Raw genomic sequence first — 21,322 nt, 5'->3', positions numbered from 1 at the left:
GGCAGTTTAATGTTAGTGTTATCACACTGCTGCAAACAAATGTCCATACTACTGAATGTTTTACTTGATGTGTGGTTATTCTTTGGAATTACATTTTCAAAATGAGACAGTCAAACATGCCTCTGAAAGTGGCATGAACATAAAGCCACAGACAATGTTTGCAAATGTGTACTGTATATATGACAATAATTTTCAGTACGTTTTGTCAGTTCCATTGATTGCTCGTAGTTTCCACATTTGACTCATAACAAAACTGCCAAAATGTAGTTTTTTGATACTGTCAACGGGGCTGGCCAAACAATTAAGTCTTGGAAAGGGAGTACGAGTACTACAAGATTGCAGTACCTGTTTTAAAGAGATAAGATTCATGAAAGTACACACTAGTATATATGCCTAGATATAGTATAATCAAATGTGAATTTGGAAGTTTCACTTTTTAAAGTAAAGTAGAACAAGTATACTTGTTGGTGTGTGTGCTAGAAAATCACAGAAAGTTGCTCTTTCCCTAGGAAGTTTGGTATCTGCCTTTCACTTTCCCAGCTCAATACTCATTTAGTAAGTGCTCAGACAATCTATTCTCCTTCTTATGGCAATATGTCAAGACCTGGCATTCAAAGAGTAATTATAAATAATATTAATTAATGAGACTGGCATTTAAGTTCTGCTTTCTATCAGAAGACATAAAGCATGTTTGTACAAAGGAAGGTAGGTATCACCTCTATTTTGTAATTGAGAAGTGAGGCACAAGATATTAAATGAAGTTTCTGTGGTTAGCCAGGAAGCTTGGAAGCAGAGACTAAAATGGGCACTGGTAGTCCCAAAGCTTATATGCTGGATCATTCTAGAAAGTAAATATTTTTCACCACTAAATATCACATAAGAGGACATAACAGAAAGAGAACACATCTTTTCAAAAGGTTTTTAGTGGTTTCCCCTGCATATTAAATACACAGAGGCTGGTGTACAGTTAATTAAGAGGAAATGTCACCAGGAATGTATGTTGTTACAGGATAATGGTTTCCTGCTGACTGGGATGTGCCATGAGTAAGATAAGTGAGACAGAGTAATTTACTAAGCAACAGCAGCACATTTCAGGAGGTGTATATCATGCCTTGGGTGGTAATACAAGGAACAAGACTGAGAAGTCTGAGCAGCTTTAACCATCCACAAAGTGTAATAATGACTTAGAAGAGCCAAGGCTTCAAGTCTCTCTTGCTGCTTTTATGAAATGTAATTTAAACAAGGCAAACAGTAAGATTTGCTCATTTACTGGGCATTATGAATGTAATTGACCATTACTGACACTGCTGATGACCAATCAAAATCCCCAGTTGTGATCGGCATTTTAAACTAATAAAAATGTAAAGGGCTAAAGATGGCCCTTTAGAGATGCTTTCACACCATTTATTCAAAACCTTGCTAGTTTAAAGGAGAATATTAAGATCTCTGAACAGAAGAATGCTGTGGGGAGTAATACCTTAAACACCCATGGTCAAACCCTAGCTACAAAACCGTAGTGAATACTAGATTTGCTGGAATCACTGAAAATTTCAAATGATTCAGCATTTTAAAGATGTTTCCTGTTATAGCAAAAAAAACAACCAAAACCAAAAACAAAAAAACAATACTCAAGCTACTCAGAAAAAAAGAAACAAACAAGACCTCTATCTGCCTATTCCCTTTCATAAGGATGTTTCCAAGTGAAACACAGCTCTGCATCTTTATTTTGCCAGTCATCCTAAGTTTTACTATATGTCATAACAGACTTTAAAGATAATTTTGCTTCTGAGTGTCACAGTAACTCACAGACCTACCCTAGAAACTACCAGGCTGGTTGTGCTGACTCAAGTGTCCAGGTCATGCTACAGTACTTTTCTGATATATCAAAAATTGTGACGGTTAGAACTCGTTAAAAGAATTTGAAGCACCAGTCAGGCTGACTGAAATACAACCTGATGCAGTTACCAAACAGCAGAACAGTATTTCAGAACAAGAGAAAGAAACAACTCTTTCTGACCCAATCAAAACAAGTCACATAGTTCCTTAAAGAAGGATTTGATTTTTATATCAAAAGACTCTTTCCTCTTTAAACCTGCAGCAAGTCTGGAATCAGGCTCCCTGCTTGCAAATCTTTCACCTAGCTAGAGGAAAGGAAGAACAGACAATGCCAGAATGTGCTGGCTTGCTCCAAAAAAGAATGTGGCACTATCAAAGCACTAGCAATCCTCAGTTCATGTTCCCTTATTGCTCTTAGCGTAAGATATAAGAGCATCTTTGGCTGTATGTTTTGATGGCAGAAATGAATACCTTGTCATGCTTTAAATCCACAGCTGAAAGACTTCTTAAGTGAACGTGACAGCATTTGAAATGCCCCATGCTGTTGCACTTAAAAAGTATGCCAATCACAATTAATAGCAACAGATTGGCTATTCCAAAACAAATAAAACCTGCAGATTTTTCTGCTGAATGAAGAACTGATGAGTGAAAACAGAAGCAAAATTACTACAATAGCCAGTCAGCCTGTCAGTGGAAATTACTTTCATTTGTCTGTATTCACAAGGGTTAGTAAACAATAATGCTTCAGCTAATACAGTTTTGTGTTATATTCAAATTGAATGTGAAATACAGGCTGACATTATAAATGGATCTATTACTCTTTCACAATGCATTTCTGAAGTCTTCTGAGTCTTTATATTTAAATTAGTCTGTAAGGTTGTTATATTTTAGTACCAACGCTATTAAATTTGTGTCATTTTTCTGTCTAGCAAATTAAAGACTGTCCTTCTGTGTTTCCTTTGAAGGAGAGGTGTATTTGTACAGGAACCCCTCACTATGCAGAAATAAAGTGCATGCTTTAAATTGTCCTATTGGACTGTAAATTCTGCTGGAAACCTACGTGGTAGAGGGGTAAGATCTCTAAGAATCTCTAAATAAATCTCTCTCTGTAAATCTCTGTAAAGAAATACAACACAGCTTTTAAGTTCTGTGAATTACTTTCTTGCTTTTTTTTCTGAAGCCTCACAATGGTTTTAGTGTTCTGAGCCGCCATGTCAAACATCCAGAGTGGGGTGTGCAGGAACATCTCCACACGGCTTTTGAAGATCTCCAGGGAAGAAGACTCCACAGCCTATCCAGGCAGCCTGTGTCAGTGCTCTGTCATGCTCACAGTAAAGAACCTTTTCTTCACATTAAGGTGGAAATTCCTGGGTATCAGTTTGTGCCCTTTGCCTCTAATACTGTTGCTGGGCTCCATTGAGAAGAGTCTAGCCCATTCTCTTTATACCTTCCCTTAAGATACACTGATCAGATCTCCTCTCAGTGTTCTCTGGGATAAACAGGCCTAACTCTCTCAGCTTTTCCTAACATCCAGAAATGTATCTGTAGTGCTGGTACAGACTGACAGATAATTATGTGCATAATTACCAGAAGGTATTTGTTTTATTTTGTTGTCAGCTGTTATTACCTAAGCCATCTTATATGAAGCTGTGTATTCTTATTCTACTTTGCATTATCACTCTGATTTGTAGACCAGAATTTTAAGAAGTATATACCAAGCCAAGGTCTGCCATTCTTGATGCCTTTGGGATACACGATTAAATGTCTGCAGAAGAGATGGACTGTGGAAAGTCTCGGTAATATAAACCAGACTGGGCCATGCTAGATGCTGCAGGGAAGGAAGGAAGAATCCAGGAAGGCCTGAGTAACTTGGCTGAGTCTAAGAGTTATATGGGGAAAACTGAGGTAAAGCAGGAGAGGAAGGAAAGAGTATCAGACACAGTAAGATCACTTAGCACTGGTGACCAGCATAAAGTTGGTTCAAAACATTTTCAGACTTCTTTGGAACATAGCACTTACTTACACTAAGGATGAATAGTTTTTGAGAATGTGATGAGAAATACTTTTTTCAAGCCCTAGAAATCCTCCTTCTCTAACTAGACAACTACAAATAGAAAACATGCTAACATGAAGCGCTTAAAAAACTTCTCATGGTTTGCACACTAGGCTGCTGCATGCTTTAGAAAACTAGAAGCACATGGCTCACCAGTGCTCCTAGTCACTCACGGAAGGATGGCAACAGGAGACGCACAGCAGCCATCTCAGTTTCCCTCTGTCTCTTACCTTGTTGCACAAAGGATCCGTACACAAACCACATGGAGTTGTAGAGTGTTGTGGAGGTCATAGATCCCATCTGAAGGCGAGGAGGGTTGAGCCAATTCAAGAGGTAGACCAACAGCCCTACTAGCAACACGGTACCAGCTATGCATGCCCACAGGGAGAGGTCAAATGGTGCCAAACAGGCAAACATGTCCACTGTCTTCTCTGCCTTCCGAAGTAGTACGCCCACCGAGTAGTCCATATAACGTGTTGTGAAGTCCACCACATTTTCTCTGTCGGGGGTGATGGTTAAGGCAGAGATCCCTATGTCAGCTCTCTGAGGAAAGAGGAAGAGAGAATACTATGCATTAACAGGAGGTACAGAAAAGATCTTTGCTCCTCCTTGATCTGCAGTGGCTAAACTTAGTATGAAATAGCAGATGCCAATGCCAATGTTTTAGGCTCAATATATATAAACTCAGAAATGTGAGTAAGAAATGTGAGTAGCAGAACAGCCATACCACCTCTGCTAGCTTCCATGAACAAACTTTGCTCGGTGGACTCAGACACCTTAGCTTTTCAAGTTATTATTTTCCAAGAAGTAAAAACACTTTCAATGTAGGTAATAGCTCAAGGAAATCTACTTCTGGTCATTCTTCTTGGACTATTGATGCCATCATTGTTTCTGTGGCTTTATGCACAGCATTTATGATTAGAGGAAATTTGCTCCTGACAGAGCTGTATGATTTCCAACTATTTGTTGATATGATGCTCATGATAAAGGGCTGCTGAGTGATGAAGGGATTCTTATATGTCCTGGGGTGTTTGGGGTACTTGATATTCTGAACAATATCAGCCTCAGCAACTGCACACAAAGTGCAGAATGGCAGGTAGCACACACAGATCCTTCTCTGCTAGGTCCTCCATATGCTACTGATTTATGCCATTTATTTTTTTTTAATTTTTGTAATTTAAAGAACCCACTTCACTTGAGGAGGGGATGAATAATATGTTTTGATCCAATCAACTTATTCCACAGCATGTCTGGGTATTAGGTCTCCAGAGGCAGCAGGCAAAACTAAAGCAGCTGCTGTTTTCCTTTATATAGATACAATTTGAACTGCAGTGAAAGCAGACACAGTAACAGTTTAAAAAAACCCCCAAAGTGAAGAAAGACACTGTTAATTTTAGATATTTTCAGACAAAAAAAGAGTATTTAAAATACCTAGAGATGCTACCAGTTCCATTCAATTCATTTTTGATCTGCTTAAAGCAGTGTGTGGTCTTTTGGAAGGGGGGAAGAGAGCACATGTGCATCAAAGTGTCAGTACCGAGTCAATTTTATTAACCGCATTGAATTTCTTTCTCCTTGTCCAAAGGCAGAGATTAGAAGCTCCTAAGAAATGTGAAACATTAAGTGACAAATTATGGAGCTGAAACTGATTAGAATCAAATTTGCAAATCATCTGCAAAATACCATCTGTGAGACACTCTGTTGCCCACGGTACAGACATACGTTTAATCACAGTGCACTGAAGTCTTTGGTTTACATGATGTGCTTCATATTAATTTTCGTTGTCTTGAAAAACAGCACTAAGTAGCTGAGGGCCCGATGATTTAAGCAATAAAGCACTTGAAAATACTGGCCTGTTTATAAATCATGAACAAGATCTTCATCTTTAATTTGTAGTTTAGGTTTTGTAGCATCTTAAATGAAGCTATGTTGATGTACAAAGCTGAAAGTGTGGCTTTGTAAATTAACTTATAAAATTACAGAACTTTTAGCCAACAAATGACTTGAGTGATTAATATCTCCCAAGTGTTTTACCCCAGCTGCACTGAGCAACATGCAAAGCAGACATCATGCACAATGTTTTCCACAGTAGTGAACAGAACTGCACTTTCAAAATAATTTCCAAATCTGAAAGTCCAGTGCTCTGTACCAACAACTGTCAAGCACAATAGTCATATTTAGTGTACAAGGCTATTTTTTTTCCTGAATGTGTCTTAAAACATGAAGTGGGTTATGGAATGACATACTGAACCACCAAGTGATGGATGTAACTCTTGATGTTTAACTTAATGTACCACTGAAATACTTCCATGCTGCGCTAGATTATTGAGAAGTTGTATTCAAGTTGTACATGGAAGATTTGTAAAGATCATTCAAAGAAAACCAATATAAATTAAAGACAAGGAAAAGAAAAGGAGCATATTTCTCCATGAAATACAATGAAGGGCACAGTGTGTGATATTTATGGAAACACTGCTTGTATTTCATATCCCTGAGGAGCAGTCTTTCACATTCCATAACATTACAGTTCCACTCTGGATATCAGCCAGCTACGAGAAAGGAGCAATACTGTCCTAATGGAAATGTTGCATTTTCTTCGCGATACGGCAGCAGCGATCATGTTTTAGTTATGTCTCAATCTAAAAAATTGCTAGCAATGTAGAAAATGAAAAGGAGAGGGAGAAGTCCGGACTTCCCAGTACTCCTGCATTTAGCCATTTTTTCCATAAAATAAAGGTCACTCTGAACTACAACAACTCATGTTCCTAACCTACAAAATCAAATAATGAACACAAGATTAGTAGAAAACTGTATGTTTAGCACAGAACTAGGCTTAAGCTTCACTCAGCAGCTGATCTACTGAAGGTGAGCATTCTTAATTATGTACAGAATCTGTCACCATGTATTAAATTGGAAGATGGAAAAAATTAAATGCTTGTCATTAACACGTCAAATTGGATCAGAGAAGACATCAGTTTGAAGGATTCAAGGTTCACTTAGCGCTTCTGAGAGAGAAAAGCAAACGCATATGATTATGTCAATATTTAGATATAAAGCTGCCAATCTGAATTATAAACATGTAAAATTCTCTACTCAGTTTTTGCAGTGCCAAAATCAACCATTGGCAACTTAGAAGTCTGTTTTAGCATATTTTGGATTAATGAAACTGTGAATCCTGAGATCAGTTCTCTGGAAAACAGTAGAGGGCATTATTTTTCTTTAGGTAACCTGCTTAGGAATTTATATAAGTTGATAGCAGGTCTCCTGAGGTCAATGTAGATCTACATTACCAGGATCAAAAAATCCAAAATAAATGAACAAATAAACAGGCCTGAAAGTTTTGCTACCTGTCACAAACTCAGCTCATCAGAAATGGTTTGAAATCCTTCTGTTCTATTGCTTAAGCAGGTACGCCTTATATACATGTAAAGTGATCTTAAGATGATTTCTGTGGTACATGACCAAGAGCAGGGGGAGTACATATATTCACTTTAAATTCCTCCACAAGGATTTTTTTGTTAATCCATTTTTAACATTGAACCAAGTTGCACTGAATGTTGGAAGGAAGGAACAAGCCACAGCTCCACATGCCACACAGTCCTTAACACAGACATATAAAAATTAATTGCAGATATAGTTTTACTCAAAGTAACAAACCTACAAAAATAATTCTCCTTGTCCTCAACTGTTTTATATGTTACATTCTCATGTTGGCTTTCCTGTATGCTTTCTGCCTTTCTACACTGTTCCTCTTAGGAAGATGCACTTGAGAGAAGAGCCTTATAGAGCATTCTATTGCTGATAGTTTGTGGAATTGTTTCTATGCCATTTGATTCCTGATGGCTCATCCGAAAAAAAATCATGGCAATTTAAGTGGTGTGGCACAATGTGGGAAACTGGCTTATAAATATAAATATCACTGTCATGTCCAAAACAACACTAGAAAGTCTACCGGTCTCTCCCAGAAGAGCCTTTTGCTGCCTCCTTTGCTTGTAACGCAGGCTTGTCTCTCTGGTAGCTTGGCCTTGAGGTTAACCGAAGGAAGCGCTGCAAAACTGTATCTCATGGCAAAAGAAAGACATGCAGTAAAGCATCACTTCCCCAAGATAGGCTTTAGCCTCTCTGATGAACACTGCCGCTCTCCAAAATAATCTTGTCTGTAAGCCGAAGCTCTGTGGGGTACAGACCAGTTTGCATCACATTACAGTCGGTTTATTTTGAAAGAATATGTTTGCAGGAAGGATATACCTAATGTGAACTGTGTGGAAATGTGAAGGAGAGGAAGGTGGGTTCCCTACTCAAACTAAAGGCTAGTTGCACCAAAATGCAGGTTCCAGCTCCTATTTCAGCAGCGATTGGGTACAGGAACATCTCGTCCTTGGAGCAGGAACAGTGAACTTGACAGAAGCTAAGCTCCACAAGGCGTGAGGGCTTAGGGCACATGTTTGCAGCTTAGGGCTTCATCCCACATGGCTGCAAATGAGAGTTGCCCAAGACAGCTCTCACAGGTGCTGGGAGCTGTGCAAGAGCCTGCTGCACGTTGATTCCGATTAACGCAGATTGCATCCTTATCACAGAAATTATGCACTTGCTGCAGCAATTACCATTTCTGACCCTTTTCCTGCAGAGGGCACAGACATCTTCTGAAGGCGATGCACTCACGAAGAAGAGACAACAGTTTTCCACTGTGCTTGTGCAGGACTTGTCTTTTGTTAGAAATGCACTGTTTCCAACTCATTTCTGGCTTATCCATTACCAGGCAAAAAGCACTCCCCCTGTTTCTGGATTTCTTCCACACACTGGCAAGACTATCATGTAATGCTTGATTGGGAAAATAAGGAAAACACTGTGTTTTAAACAGGTTAGGTCTTTAATTTAAAACTACTTTTTGCTCCTTTGCTTCCCCTCGCAGAGTTACCATGCAGAGAGATATGTAAGTTCTGGGAGCAGAACTCAGTTTGCAGTAAATAAAAAAGCAGCCTTCATGAACAGCTTGCACTTGGTAAGGGGTAGATACACACTGGCTGCTTGCCCAGAGGTTCTCTTGTGCCTCAAGAGGGACAGAAAAAGTGGAGAATAGAACCTTTTCTGTTAATTATACAAGGGGTAAGGAAGATGCTAAAAAAAAAATGATACTGAGGAAAAACAAGCTTTACATTCCAAGCGCAATTCTGTAAATACTTCATGTCTTCTAATTGTACAGAAAGATTTCACAACCATTAATTATTTTCATTTAAAGAAAAATTGCAGCAGACTGGCAAATCCATTCCACCTGTGACGTGTACTTACAGATCTAGCAGTTACTGCCTTGAGGGTTCCTTCCACTTGTTTGTGTCAGGTCTTGCCACACGAATTAGGAAACTGTGCAAACCATTATTTGGCAGCATTCAGATTTCATACTGTTATACTTAAAGGAAATAAAGATATTGCTACCACCTAGGCAGGCTTTTCTTTATTGCCCGGTGTACTGGCTGCGCAATCAGATGCTCTTATCACATATAATATAGGTATAACCAAGGATTCAGTAACCAAGGCTACCAGCTGATGAAAACATAATAGAACATGTATTATTTAGACTTAAAAAACATTATTAAATAATGTATTAACAACCTTACCTTAAATACTAGTTCTCCTATCAGCCCATTCCATGACCCGTCGTCCTGTGGACTCCCGTACTTGTGATCTGGCGCAACATAAATTTCATACTTAAAGCCAAGGTAATTGGCCAAAGCTTCCAGGACATCTATTGAGAAGCCCTGATACTTCTTTGGTTTTCCCAGAACATTCTCAGACACCATGACAAAGGGCTCTTCCTGAACAGAAAATAAATGGAATGACTGTTAGTGAAGTAAGGGCTCATTCCACTGAGGTGTCTTTCTTTCTTAAAGGAGGAAGTAATTATTTAAACTACATGCAACATTTTCCAATAAAAGAGTATCAGGGCCTCTTGCAAAATGATATTCTAGGTTTTAACTTCAATAAAACTACCTAAAACTCCAGGTAAGAATCTATGATGCATTTTTAAAGTAAATTTCTTGTGACATGGTAACATGGATCCTTTTCAGCAATTCCTTCTGTCTGTACTTATGCTCAGCACGACAGACGTACACTCATATGTCTGTCCATAAATATGAAGGATTCTGCCATACTGCTGCTTCCCACCAACTGGGTAAACACTGTATCTGACAAATGTGACTATTAATTCATGCTGTAAGGAATAAAAACAGAGCAAAACATGCCAAGCTGCAGCAACAGACTTTCTCTTTCCAGTATTTCTCTTGTCCTTCTACTATTTTGCAGATGTTAATATAAACTGGATGAGTTGCTGCTTTTAAACTCCAGGCATCCATTTGTTTAGCTGAGGGAGAATCAGGAGAATATTTGAGTTTCTCTAAGGATAACGGGTTAACAATCATCTAAATGATGAAAAAAAAAAAAAAAAAAAAAAAAAAAAAGAGGCTTCAACTCTATAAGAAAGTGTATTAGATTATCAGATTACCTTTTCTCTAAGATCAATCATCTTTCCCTTATTAAAAAGAGTAATCTTTCTGATACTGTTCCCAGAAAGAGATGGTTACGGCTAAGTTCTAATCCCTTCCCCAGCTCCTCACTCTTCTTTCTTACCCTTATTCTTCCATTACCCTTAGAATCTCAAGAAAATAAAACATATACTTGCAGTAGTAGATGGACTACACACACGGCTTGTTTTAATTTTCTCTGTGACTTTTACTCATCATTCTCTCCTCCTTTTTGTTACTCATAAGCATACAGGAGAAAAGGGTTGATATTTTCCCCAGTGCTTGTGGCCTGAGCTCTAGGCAAATCTTAACAGGAGATTTTGTCACTTCTAGCAATGTTCTTACTTTCTTATCATGCCACAACTATCAGAGAAGAAGGGTAGGAGAGAGGTACTTGAAGTAAGAACGGGTTGCACTTAAATGTCCAAATTGACAGTCACCTGAATAGCCACACACAGTGAATGTTGCTGCTGAAACCAGTGAGCAACTGGACTTCAGTGGCAGCATGCTCTTTGTGCCTCCAGGCAAAGCAAAAAAACCCAACCAAATAAAACAACAACAAAAGAACACACACAAAAAAAAACCAACAAACCAAATTAAAACCAAAGCATCCCAGAAAGGCTAGAGGCAAGATTACGGCAATGTGACATAAAAGGGAGGCATGGGCAAAGGTAAAATGACATCAGATTTCAAGCACTCAAAAACTCTTTTGTCCATTAATTCATTAGGGCTAGAAAATTTTTAAAGAAAGAAGCTATATCTCGTGGCTTAGTGTAAGAGCATGAAATGCATTACAACTGGTATCATTTAAGAACTAGCTCCCTTCTTGTGGGCTGAGCCATGGTACACTGCTCTATTATACTTGCTCACTTACAGGAGTCTGATGCTTTTTCTGAAGTTAAAAAAAAAAAAAAAAAAAAAAAAAAAGCCAATACATACTTTAAAAATGAAAAAGCTAAAGCAAAATAAACTGCTGGGGATTATTCTCCTGCTAGTTTGAATCCTCTTTTCCCCTTACTATGGTGAGAAGAACTTCTAGCTGGGAAGCCATACAGAAATTATTAAGTTAGTGAATAAAATCTACTGTCTACTCAGATTAGAGAAAACGGTCTCTGCTGGGATTTACTAAGCATACTGGGGTTCAACTCAAAGCTCAGATGGATGACCTCGTGTGCTTCTACCATGTTTGGAAGACGGTTTCAAAATTAGGTTATTATAGGGGTAGTTAGAACTCAAAAAGCATATGAAAATGACCTCTCTGTATCTACTCATAAGAAATTTCTGAATGCACTCTGATGTAATACTTTAATTTTGACAGTCTGTCTTCATTAAATGGAACTCTATGTTCATTACTTCTTCCCTTCTCTAGCAAAAGTCAGAAGGAGGGGGGGGGGAGGGAACAAAGCAAGAAATTAAGCCCGGTTGTGAGACTGTCCATCTGTTCTCAGCACTGATTCTAGGAGCAACGAACATTAAATGACTCATGAAGCCTAAGCACAGCTCTCTAGTCACACTGAGTGAATATGCACTGCGAGACTCAAGAACTTCTATTGTGTGCAAATGCTAAGAAACAGCACCCAAAAGTGAAATCCAGTCTAATTATTGGATTTCTCAGTATCTTTTCAGTGGCTACTGGATGACAAAGCAGGGTAGTCAGTTAGTTAGAACTTACAAGAAGCGTTACCAAGACTGACTAGACTTGGACTTAAAAACCATAACTAAAATATTTTCAGATACAGGATGCTTTTGTCTGATCATCTCATTCTTCACAAGTACTTTTTCCTCAGCTCATAAAAGAATAACCCCCCACTTTTAATTATTAGCTATTTGGCATTTCCACCCCCAGAAGATTTCAATGAAATAAGCAGCCCCAAATACTTAATTCCTTCAACAGCTTTACTGACCGCTGTTTTGGGGATTGTATTTGGCTAGGAACTGTGCAGCAGCTTGTTATTTTTAATTGAACAGCAATGTACATTACTTCACATTAGAATCAATGACCAAAATTTAATTGAAACATTTAATTCTCTCATTACAGAAATTCTCCCACTAGCAATAGTTATAAAAGTTGCTGAAAAACATAACACAATCCCCACCCCCTAATAACATTAAAACAAGATGAAAGTTTCAAGCCTAATGTAATGAAAGTATTATTTTCATTCAGTATCCCATTTTGCCAATGGGCTCTGTCACAATATTGGCAATAAATGCACCATTCTTGGATCCTTTGAATTTCCAAAACAAAACAAACAAAAAAACCCTAGAAAAAGCAATTGTGCCAAGAGACAAAGTCCCTTTGTCAACAACTGAAATCTAGTTTGCATCCTAGAAGCTGAAGAGGAAGGCTGTTCAAATTTGGCCTTCACTTGTCCCTGTCTTCACCGGGACTTGGCATCACTTCTTTTAATGACAGCTTTATTAACGATATTTGATGAAACATGAGTTAATTCAATCTAGTGAATAAACAGCACATTAAATGTTTTTTTTTGTTGTTTTTTTTGTTTGTTTTGTTTGTTTGTTTGTTTGTTTTGTTTTTTTTTTTCCTTTTTCTAAATTTGAACGGTGGATTCTGGATTTATCTTGTTATTGGGATTAGACAAATTTCAAAACATTAGCCACCTCACCCTCCCTTCAGTATCTCCTATTGCTTTGCAACAGGACTAAGTTTTCTTTCAAAGCCATCTATAGCAATGGTCTGTCAGGATGCAGACAAGCTCTGTGTATTGATTTTAATTCAAAATAACTTAATGCACCTAACAGTTCTTTCTGAACCATTACAGTTATATGACACAAATATGGACTGAGGCTGGAATTGATTTGAGTGTTTTAGATTATGTCCAAACAGAACAATTCTAGCGTTAACACAACTAGCTCAGATACATGAATTAGCAAAAGTGTTGTATAGGTGTATTAACTGGCTGGGAGCTTCATAAGCCACAGGGAGAAGTACATGTGAGAGCTTCTGTCTACAATATGTTCCTGTAATAGTTCATGACATTACACTGTCATACAGTTCATTCCCTTTTCTGTCTTGCATAGATTGCCCAGATAGTTGTAATCAGCGCAAGAACCTCTTTATGCTTAAAAACCAAATTCCCTGGCATTCCGTTAACTATGAGAATTGCCCCAGAATGCAAACGTACCCAATGGAACAGATGGGGTGAGGGCCAATGAAAAGGTAAGTAAGTGCTAAAGAGCCTTGAGAGGTAGACCAGGACATACAGATAAATTAGGCTGGCCCTACCACGTCACTCACTGCTTCTACCTTGCTGTCAAACTGTCATTCAGCCAGGCCCCAGAGCATTTCATTTGCTTGATACACGCCTCATCTACTGTACAGCACCTGCTACTTCATAAAAATGAATTTCAAATATTAATTAAAGAATAAAAGGAGCTGGGTTCTCTAGCAATCTCTGAAATAAAAGTTTACAATACTGATGGAAAGCAGCAGGCACGTACAGCATGAATAACTGCACCATTTATGACCTACCTGTTTTAATGTAAGCTAGTTAGCTCTAAGAGATGCCAATCAGATATTAAACATCACCTTTGCCCAGTCAGATACCAGGTGCAGTTTGGATCTTGCACAGGCGTGGTAGGAGGATGAGGACAGGTTCTGCTTTCATCGAGGGATACTAGTTTCTGTTGTTATATTCATTAATCATCATAACAATGAATATTTTCACAAAACCCCTTGGAGTGCACTGCCATGTATAATGACAATGAAAAATTCAGAGTGATCGAGTCATTTTCAAACAGAATCCCAAAACCACGTGCAAAAGGTTGGAGATGGGAAAAATCTAACACAAGGATTTTTGGGACCAGTCTATACCAATTCTAAATCTCTGGCAAAGCAAGGTATACCTAACCAAAGCAAACCGCCCTGATGATTGTTTGTATGCTAATCACAGTACTGAGTTATCAACACTGATCGATTAAAAGGGAGTGGCTGAAACAGCTCCTGTTCCCAATTACTCAATGATAAAGAAACTCTAAACAGAGCTGGCAAGCCTCAGAAGAGAGATGGGTAGGGCAGATGTCTGAGGGCAGGAGGCAATTTAGGAATCTTATTTTCTTCTATCTCTGTGAGAAAGTAATGCACAAATGCCACTCCTTTTCTCTGCCTTGTTGCATTAATGGTACTGCTTTCAATGCAATCTTATTAAAACACTCAGTGTTCTGATTTAGCACCAGATATATTAAATACACTGATCTGCCATGTAGAAAGGGCATGCTGTTTGCGGAGAGAAGTTGTGTTAGATGAAGTCTGGCCTTAGTTTTGTAAACTGGAAACCTGCCCTGTGCAAAGACATAGGAGAAAGTCAGTCTCATCAGCAAGTAATATGGAATGATTGCTTTTAAGTCAAAAAATTAAGAGTTGCTATAAAAGATAGTAAATAACGTGCACAATTATATCATGTGTCATCACTCTTGATGTTTTCATTCATTCATCGATTAAATGAACACATCTACCACTGTTGCTATAATTAACTACCGTTTCACTGAATGTTTTTCATTGTGTCTTTGTCTATCAGAGAACCATTTTTTCCAGCTTTCTTCTGCAGGTGGATATGGGTAACAAAGAGGAAGACAAATCACAAGGCATGGGGAAATGTTGCTGCCTAGAAAGTTATGCATTTTTTTATAACTATCAATGACATAATCTAAAAGTAGGGATTTTGAAATATTTGAATTATAGCATGTAAGTTATATATAAAACATTACCAAAGTTACAACATCTAGAGATTTTTAAAAAGACTACAGAAACTACGTTAGGTACTACTTTCCTCCCATTCAAACTCACATGCATAAATGGCCAAAGAAGAATTTATCCCTTGTAAATTGAAAAGTAAAACATGTTTTTAGCTAAGATAAATGCTACCACTGACAGATATGGTCAAGTAATACTTCTTAATGTTCACTATAATGCACAGGCCTCCAATACATTAATAATGTTGATAATTTAGTAGAATGCCTTAATTCACTTAAGAACAAAATTAACACAGCCTAACAGAATGAAGAAAGTTCATGGAAGAGCACAGGATTCATCTGTGAGAGGGATACACAAGAAATGTGTATGAAAATTGCTAACAAAAAATGAGAGAAAATGGCATAAATGACATTACTCTACTGTAAAATAAATATGTATTTTCTGAGGTATCTTACACATAATCTTCTCTGCAGTTCATCTACAGTCATTCACTGATACGTATGTCCTGCCGTTTTTTAATCTTTCATTGCTTCTCACTTTTTGTTCCTCTGATTATGCATACTCTGTCTTATTTCATCTCTTTCATGCCTTTCTTTTCTCTTATCATTCTGAAAGCTACCCTGACTTCCTTTAAAGAACTTTTGTCACTTTGCTAAAAGCAGAGTTGGAGGTCAATTCCCAAAGACAGCCTCAGCTTTTAGAACTAGGTCTTAGCCTTATACGTCTTTTCTTTGTCCAAGGGGGAATTTCAGTAGACAAAAGGGTCTAAAGATGCAGACCTCCCGCCAACTCATGTTCATAAAGATAATGTCCACTTCCCTGTTTCTTACATAATCTCATTAACAAACAGTCATGCACTTAATGCCAGTGTTTGAGAATTAACCTATTCCACATTTTCCCAACTGTTGCTGATGCATTTTTATCATTTAATTTTCCTACATTAGTCTACACTTCTACCAGCCCTCTCATTTCCCACACTGCCTGCCTGGAGTTGGATCACGAACCTGCCTCTAGCCCATCTAGCTCTCTGCAAGCAATAGCAAGAAAGAGATCGTAGGTACAGAGATATGACAAAGGATAATTAAAGTGTTGCTTGTCATAATTCTTTCCCTCCTCCTGCCTGCATTTCAGATTAATCTGGATATGAAAATGCATACCTCTGTTTGGTTGCCATACCTTCCATTTAAAAAGTCTCAAATATAATATTTCACACCACTAGAAAGTTATGCCTCATGTATTCTCAGGAAAAGCCCTGTAGATATATACTTCTCAGCAAATTGTTCATTATTTAAAACACCAAATTTAAAAGTTGGGCCTTTTCAAAGAACCAGATCTTGCTTTGGAAGTGTGATTTTGTGAATACCTGTTCGCCTATTCATTGTCAAACAGGCAAATCTCATTTTGTTGCCGATGGCTTAACATTCATATGAATAATTCATTCATTGCCACAGCTACTAAAACGATGTTAGAAGAATATCTGTTGTATTCTAGCCACCTTTCAATAAAGCTGAACACCTGAAAAAGAGAAGAATAAACTGAGATTGCCAAAATGGATATCCAGCTAAATTTGTACTTGGATAATTGCTCATTCAAGATGCTTCCTATTTGGTAAGAGTTATTATTCTGACCTTTAACTGAGCTCCACTTCTAAATCTCAGAATACTCTTCAGAAATTTGCCAGCAAGTCACTTGAACTTAGAACAAGCTTGTCAAACATGAAGTCCAAACTTGGGTTGCACACGAGGAGCCAGTCCAAAACAAAGGAAAATGATAATCAGACAAAATAAACCTATTCTACAAGTGTAGAAAGGTGCTAATCCAAGTCAAATGTTACAAAACATAGAACTGCGTATACACAGGCAGTATTACAGTTCTCAGAATAAAGCACAAAGAACTGTTTCTTATTCCTGCTTACAGAAAGGTGAGAATTCATTAAGAAATCCTTTACTTTTAACAGAAATCTCAACTAAAACTCAACTGAGGAACTCAGAAAAGAATGGAAGAGGAAGGAAGGATAAAAACACCACTGCTAAGATAAAGTCCATGGGTGAAATCCCTCCTCTTCTACTCAGATCAAAAGGAAAACCTACACATTTTATTTCACATTAAATAGAAAAAAAACTCCACTTCAGTCCTTCAGGGCAGTTGTGAACCTGGAAGAAAACTATGCTTTCATCTATTACTAGGGCTTTGATTTACAGTAAATATGTACGTTGCTCCAAATGTAATGCATCCTATTTTTGGTCGCAGAAGCCACAACAGATAGAAAGAGCATAATAACACTATTTTATAGAGCAAATTCCTGGCTACCAACAACACTATTTTCCAACAGATTCACCACCATTAGCTGTGCACTTTCACCAGCGATAACAAGAGCATGCATGCTCCATTCAGAAAAATCTGCACCAGCAGAGAGACCCTCTGTTTCTGTTGCCATTGCTGAAATGCACTACCCTCCACCTCACTGAGCTCAAATCCACTGTCTACAAACGTTCAGCAAGCATCAAAGAATGTCAGCAGGTGCTATTTTTTCATCAGGGAGCTATCTGTTGACACACCTTTGCTTCATACACACTTCTATGTCAGACACTTCAGACCAAACTAGAAATTGAAAGATGTACTCTATAAGATAAACAGACTTAAAAGCAATTTTCCTTTGATAATTGCACTAAAATAAATAGGTATTAATGAAATTCCTGTTGATGTCTTTGGTGAACAGATTTTTCTAAGATCCAATGGATAAAACAAGAAATATAGAGACAACAAGTCTAATTTTCAAAACAACAGCAACAAAAAAAACCAAACAAACAACTATGGATACATTGCTTGTAGGACTTTGAATTTCCTCACTGTCGTGTCATCTCAACAAGGACTTCACTCAATTCCAAATACTATAACAATTTATTAATTCTATTCCAGTAAAAGTAATGTAATTGCTCCACTGCGATAAGCTGTGTGAATAAATATGGGAACCTAGTTAGAATTAGTAACACGTAAAGGCTATATATGTTTATCCCAAAGCAGCATTTATGTGTGAAGTAATGACATGCTACTGATGGGGGTGTCTTAATTCTCAAATCAAAGCAAGATTTACACAATAGCGTATCTTAATGAGTAACCTTACTCACGCATTATAAGAGCAGTAAGAGAAACTGCCGCAGAGTGAGCACCCTAAATAATGCTCTGCCATCCACTGGGGTGGCAGTAACTCCTGTGGACATCCAGAGATTGGAGGAGTCTAGAAATAACTGGTAAACAGTTAAACTCCTTGCCTCTCATCTTTACTGAATAAAAATGAAACTCAGTTTCTAGAAATGTTCACCAATGATTTTGTCTAGACAGCACTTAGCGACCATACAAAGCTTCACAGTTTAAAACAACCATTTCTGCTATGAAGCTGGTATGATTCGTCCCCATCTTTCTCCTATACTGCCTTAATTGCACACTCTACGTAATAGATGAGTCAGTTTGAAAAACAATAACTTAGTGGATTTTAACACAGAAGAATTCAGGTTAATAGTGTTTTAAAGCACCACTAATGAAAACTGTCAACAAAACCAAAGCAGAAATGTCATCACATCATATGAGGAGAGGAGCCTGAACTGGTACAGTTCATACACACTGAACTTTGTGCATCTGCCTTTTGTCTTTACTGTTCACTTAAAAGCAGTGCAACAATTCATGTCAGACTGTACTCAGTTTGGCACGGCAATAGTAAGGCTACAAGCAGCTACCCATGAGTTAGGTAACTTTAGCTAACAGAGCATTTGACATTCCTTTATCAGTTCATATGGTTGCATTACCTACTTCAGAATGTGCTTGTGGAAGAAAAACAGGTTATAATGAATTTAGTTCATGTGTCGAGTTGAAATTTACTGATATTTTTTTAAAATTAATTTTTTAGTGGAAATTTCTCCCTATTGACAAGCAGAAATGAAGTGCTTGTTCACTGACTGTGTTCTTGATAAAAATGGGTAAAATGTTGTACCTAATAAAAACCCTTTCAAATTACCCTCTTATAAGAAGACAAGGCAAAAGATATACATTCCTTGCAGTGCAAAACGATGAAGACCTCTGCTTACCAACACGGTCACTACTCGCAGAACCACTCCTCGCATGTTATTCTCCAACTTCCTGTCTGTTAGGGATCCATTCAGACCAGTGATGGGATTCCAGCAGCCGAGCTGAAATAGAAAGCAGAGGTTGTTTTTGTTTTGCCCATGAAACTGCTCATTCCTCTTAGGCACCTTCAAGCAGGAGCATAGGAAATGCACAGAGTACCTTCTAGAATCAATGGGACGGAAATTCAGATAAAGGTTTCTGCATGGATTTATCTCTAAATTGCAAATGAAGCAATTAGGGATATCAGTTAGGGCCTTTAAATACCAGAATGTAATGGATGACAGCACCCAGTATTTGGAGGAATATGTATTGCTTTTGAAGAACTCAGGGACGGCTTCTGTATTAATAGAAAGTATCTGAAATGTCGTAAGGCCGTAAAAATACTTCCATCTGACTTCTGCTGATACACTAATTGGAGAAATAACAGCAACAATAATTTCAATGCTCTGTCTGCTCCAGCCCATCATTCCTAGTGGAACTCTAACAAAAGCAATTAACTAGATTTTACTAAAACTTATACTACTCATTGGTGATGAAACGGCAATGATTTTTAGCCAGGATAAAGATTCTATTTAAAGATGACTAAGAAAAAGACATGTAGGCACACTCGAGTGCTGAGAAAGGATTGCAACAGGTAGTGGTGAAGAAGGAATGCAGCTATGAGATGTTTTGCCTTGGTGCTATCATAGTTGTTGGTTTTCTATGGACAGAAGCTCTCACTCAGGGATATCTCTAATGTCATTTTAATCCGAATTTAGCAGATAACGAACTGCAATTTATTTTCTCTGAAATCACGACTTTACTACATTCTTACATGAAGGTAGATGATTATTTTAGGTACAGAGAAATTAAACAACTGGCCACTCATCCACTGGTCACATGTACAAGCTTTAATGGTTTCATTTTTAAAACTCAACACTAAAAATCATCTGACCTCTAAAAATAACTACATTAAATTAAAAAAAACCAACAGAAGAACAACAGACTTCAGGCAGCTTTGCTTCTGCAGTACCTCCTCCACAACATTCCTAGTTATTAACAATAGTACAGAGGGATTGCTGACGCTCCAGATCCTCATCCCTCCTCTGCTAAAGGTATCCAACAGATTGACACAAAAATCCTAACTGCTAAAGCATGTTACCAGTAATCGTAAACAATGAATGTATGTTATACATACACACAATATACTACGTGGCATAAACCACTGCCATAATAACTATAAAGTAAAGCCTTTGACAGCCACCTTTTTTTTTCTTTTTGTATTAGAAATTTTGAAAACAACTTTAAGTTCAGAATAAAAGTACATTGAATTATTTCAAAGATTGTCATTCTTGGTCACATCAAGAGATTAATTAGAACTTGGTTCTAATTAGCATATTCCCAATGTGTTGAACGTCTAATTACCATGGATACTGTACTGCTTTTGCCAGATTTAAAACTATGAAGTTTCTGAAGAGCCTTCATATCCTTTTGAGGTTTAAGTCCAATTTTAATTATATACATTGATGGGTGCATATTTATATAGGGAAGTTTTAATCCTGGAACTTTCTACTTTTTAAAGTTAAAAGATACAATGTAACTGATTTAAGCAGAACACTGAGAAGACACATTTTATTTTCAATTATTGTTCATTTAATTTCCAGTGCACTTGTTCCTTTATGTGGCAGTCATGATGGAGACAAATGTGCAGTACCTTGCCAGCAAAGTTTAAATTGATTTTGAGTGGGAGCTTCTTACTGTTATTAGGCAAAAATGAATCAACATTTATTGATGACAAGTAAAGCATGTCATTGCAGCTAAAGCAAATGTAAACTTCTGCTGAAACAGCAAGCATGGTGGACTGGGGGAGGGGGGAAAGCTGTCATGAGGCTTCCTCTACAGCTCTACCTTCTCTGTTTGCTATTTCTGCAAAATTTCTGGTACTACTTTAGTGTCCTCCTTTTTATTGTCTCTGGTAGTTGAAATGAGAGACTAGATTCAGTACTAACAGAATCTCACACTAATTCAGGTTGATCTGTGTAGAAGAACACAGACAACTATTGAGCACAATACCTGTCTTCCTTGTATGACATAAATTTAGCT

General features: G+C 37.7%; 1 protein-coding gene across 6 annotated transcripts in view; it reads right to left on the bottom strand.

The window, feature by feature from the left end:
- GRID2 (glutamate ionotropic receptor delta type subunit 2) overlaps positions 1-21,322 on the bottom strand; it is a 640,155-nt gene that overhangs the window by 108,101 nt on the left and 510,732 nt on the right. For all 6 annotated transcript variants that reach the window (XR_014945306.1, XR_014945307.1, XM_015861346.3 and 3 more), the window contains exons 9-11: positions 19,201-19,302; positions 9,505-9,702; positions 4,120-4,432 (exon numbers count right to left, since the gene is read on the bottom strand). Coding sequence is in view for 4 of the 6 variants with exons in the window: in XM_015861346.3 (XP_015716832.1) it covers positions 4,120-4,432; positions 9,505-9,702; positions 19,201-19,302 (613 nt within the window). In the remaining 2 variants the exon portion in view is untranslated. The remainder of the gene's footprint in view (positions 1-4,119; positions 4,433-9,504; positions 9,703-19,200; positions 19,303-21,322) is intronic.

The sequence above is a fragment of the Coturnix japonica genome, chromosome 4, assembly GCF_054131305.1.
Source record: "Coturnix japonica strain WE chromosome 4, WE-NBRP24, whole genome shotgun sequence".
Classification (NCBI taxonomy): Eukaryota; Metazoa; Chordata; class Aves; order Galliformes; family Phasianidae; genus Coturnix; species Coturnix japonica.
Note: the sequence above shows the minus strand (reverse complement) of the source record. Positions and strands in the feature narration are given on the sequence as shown.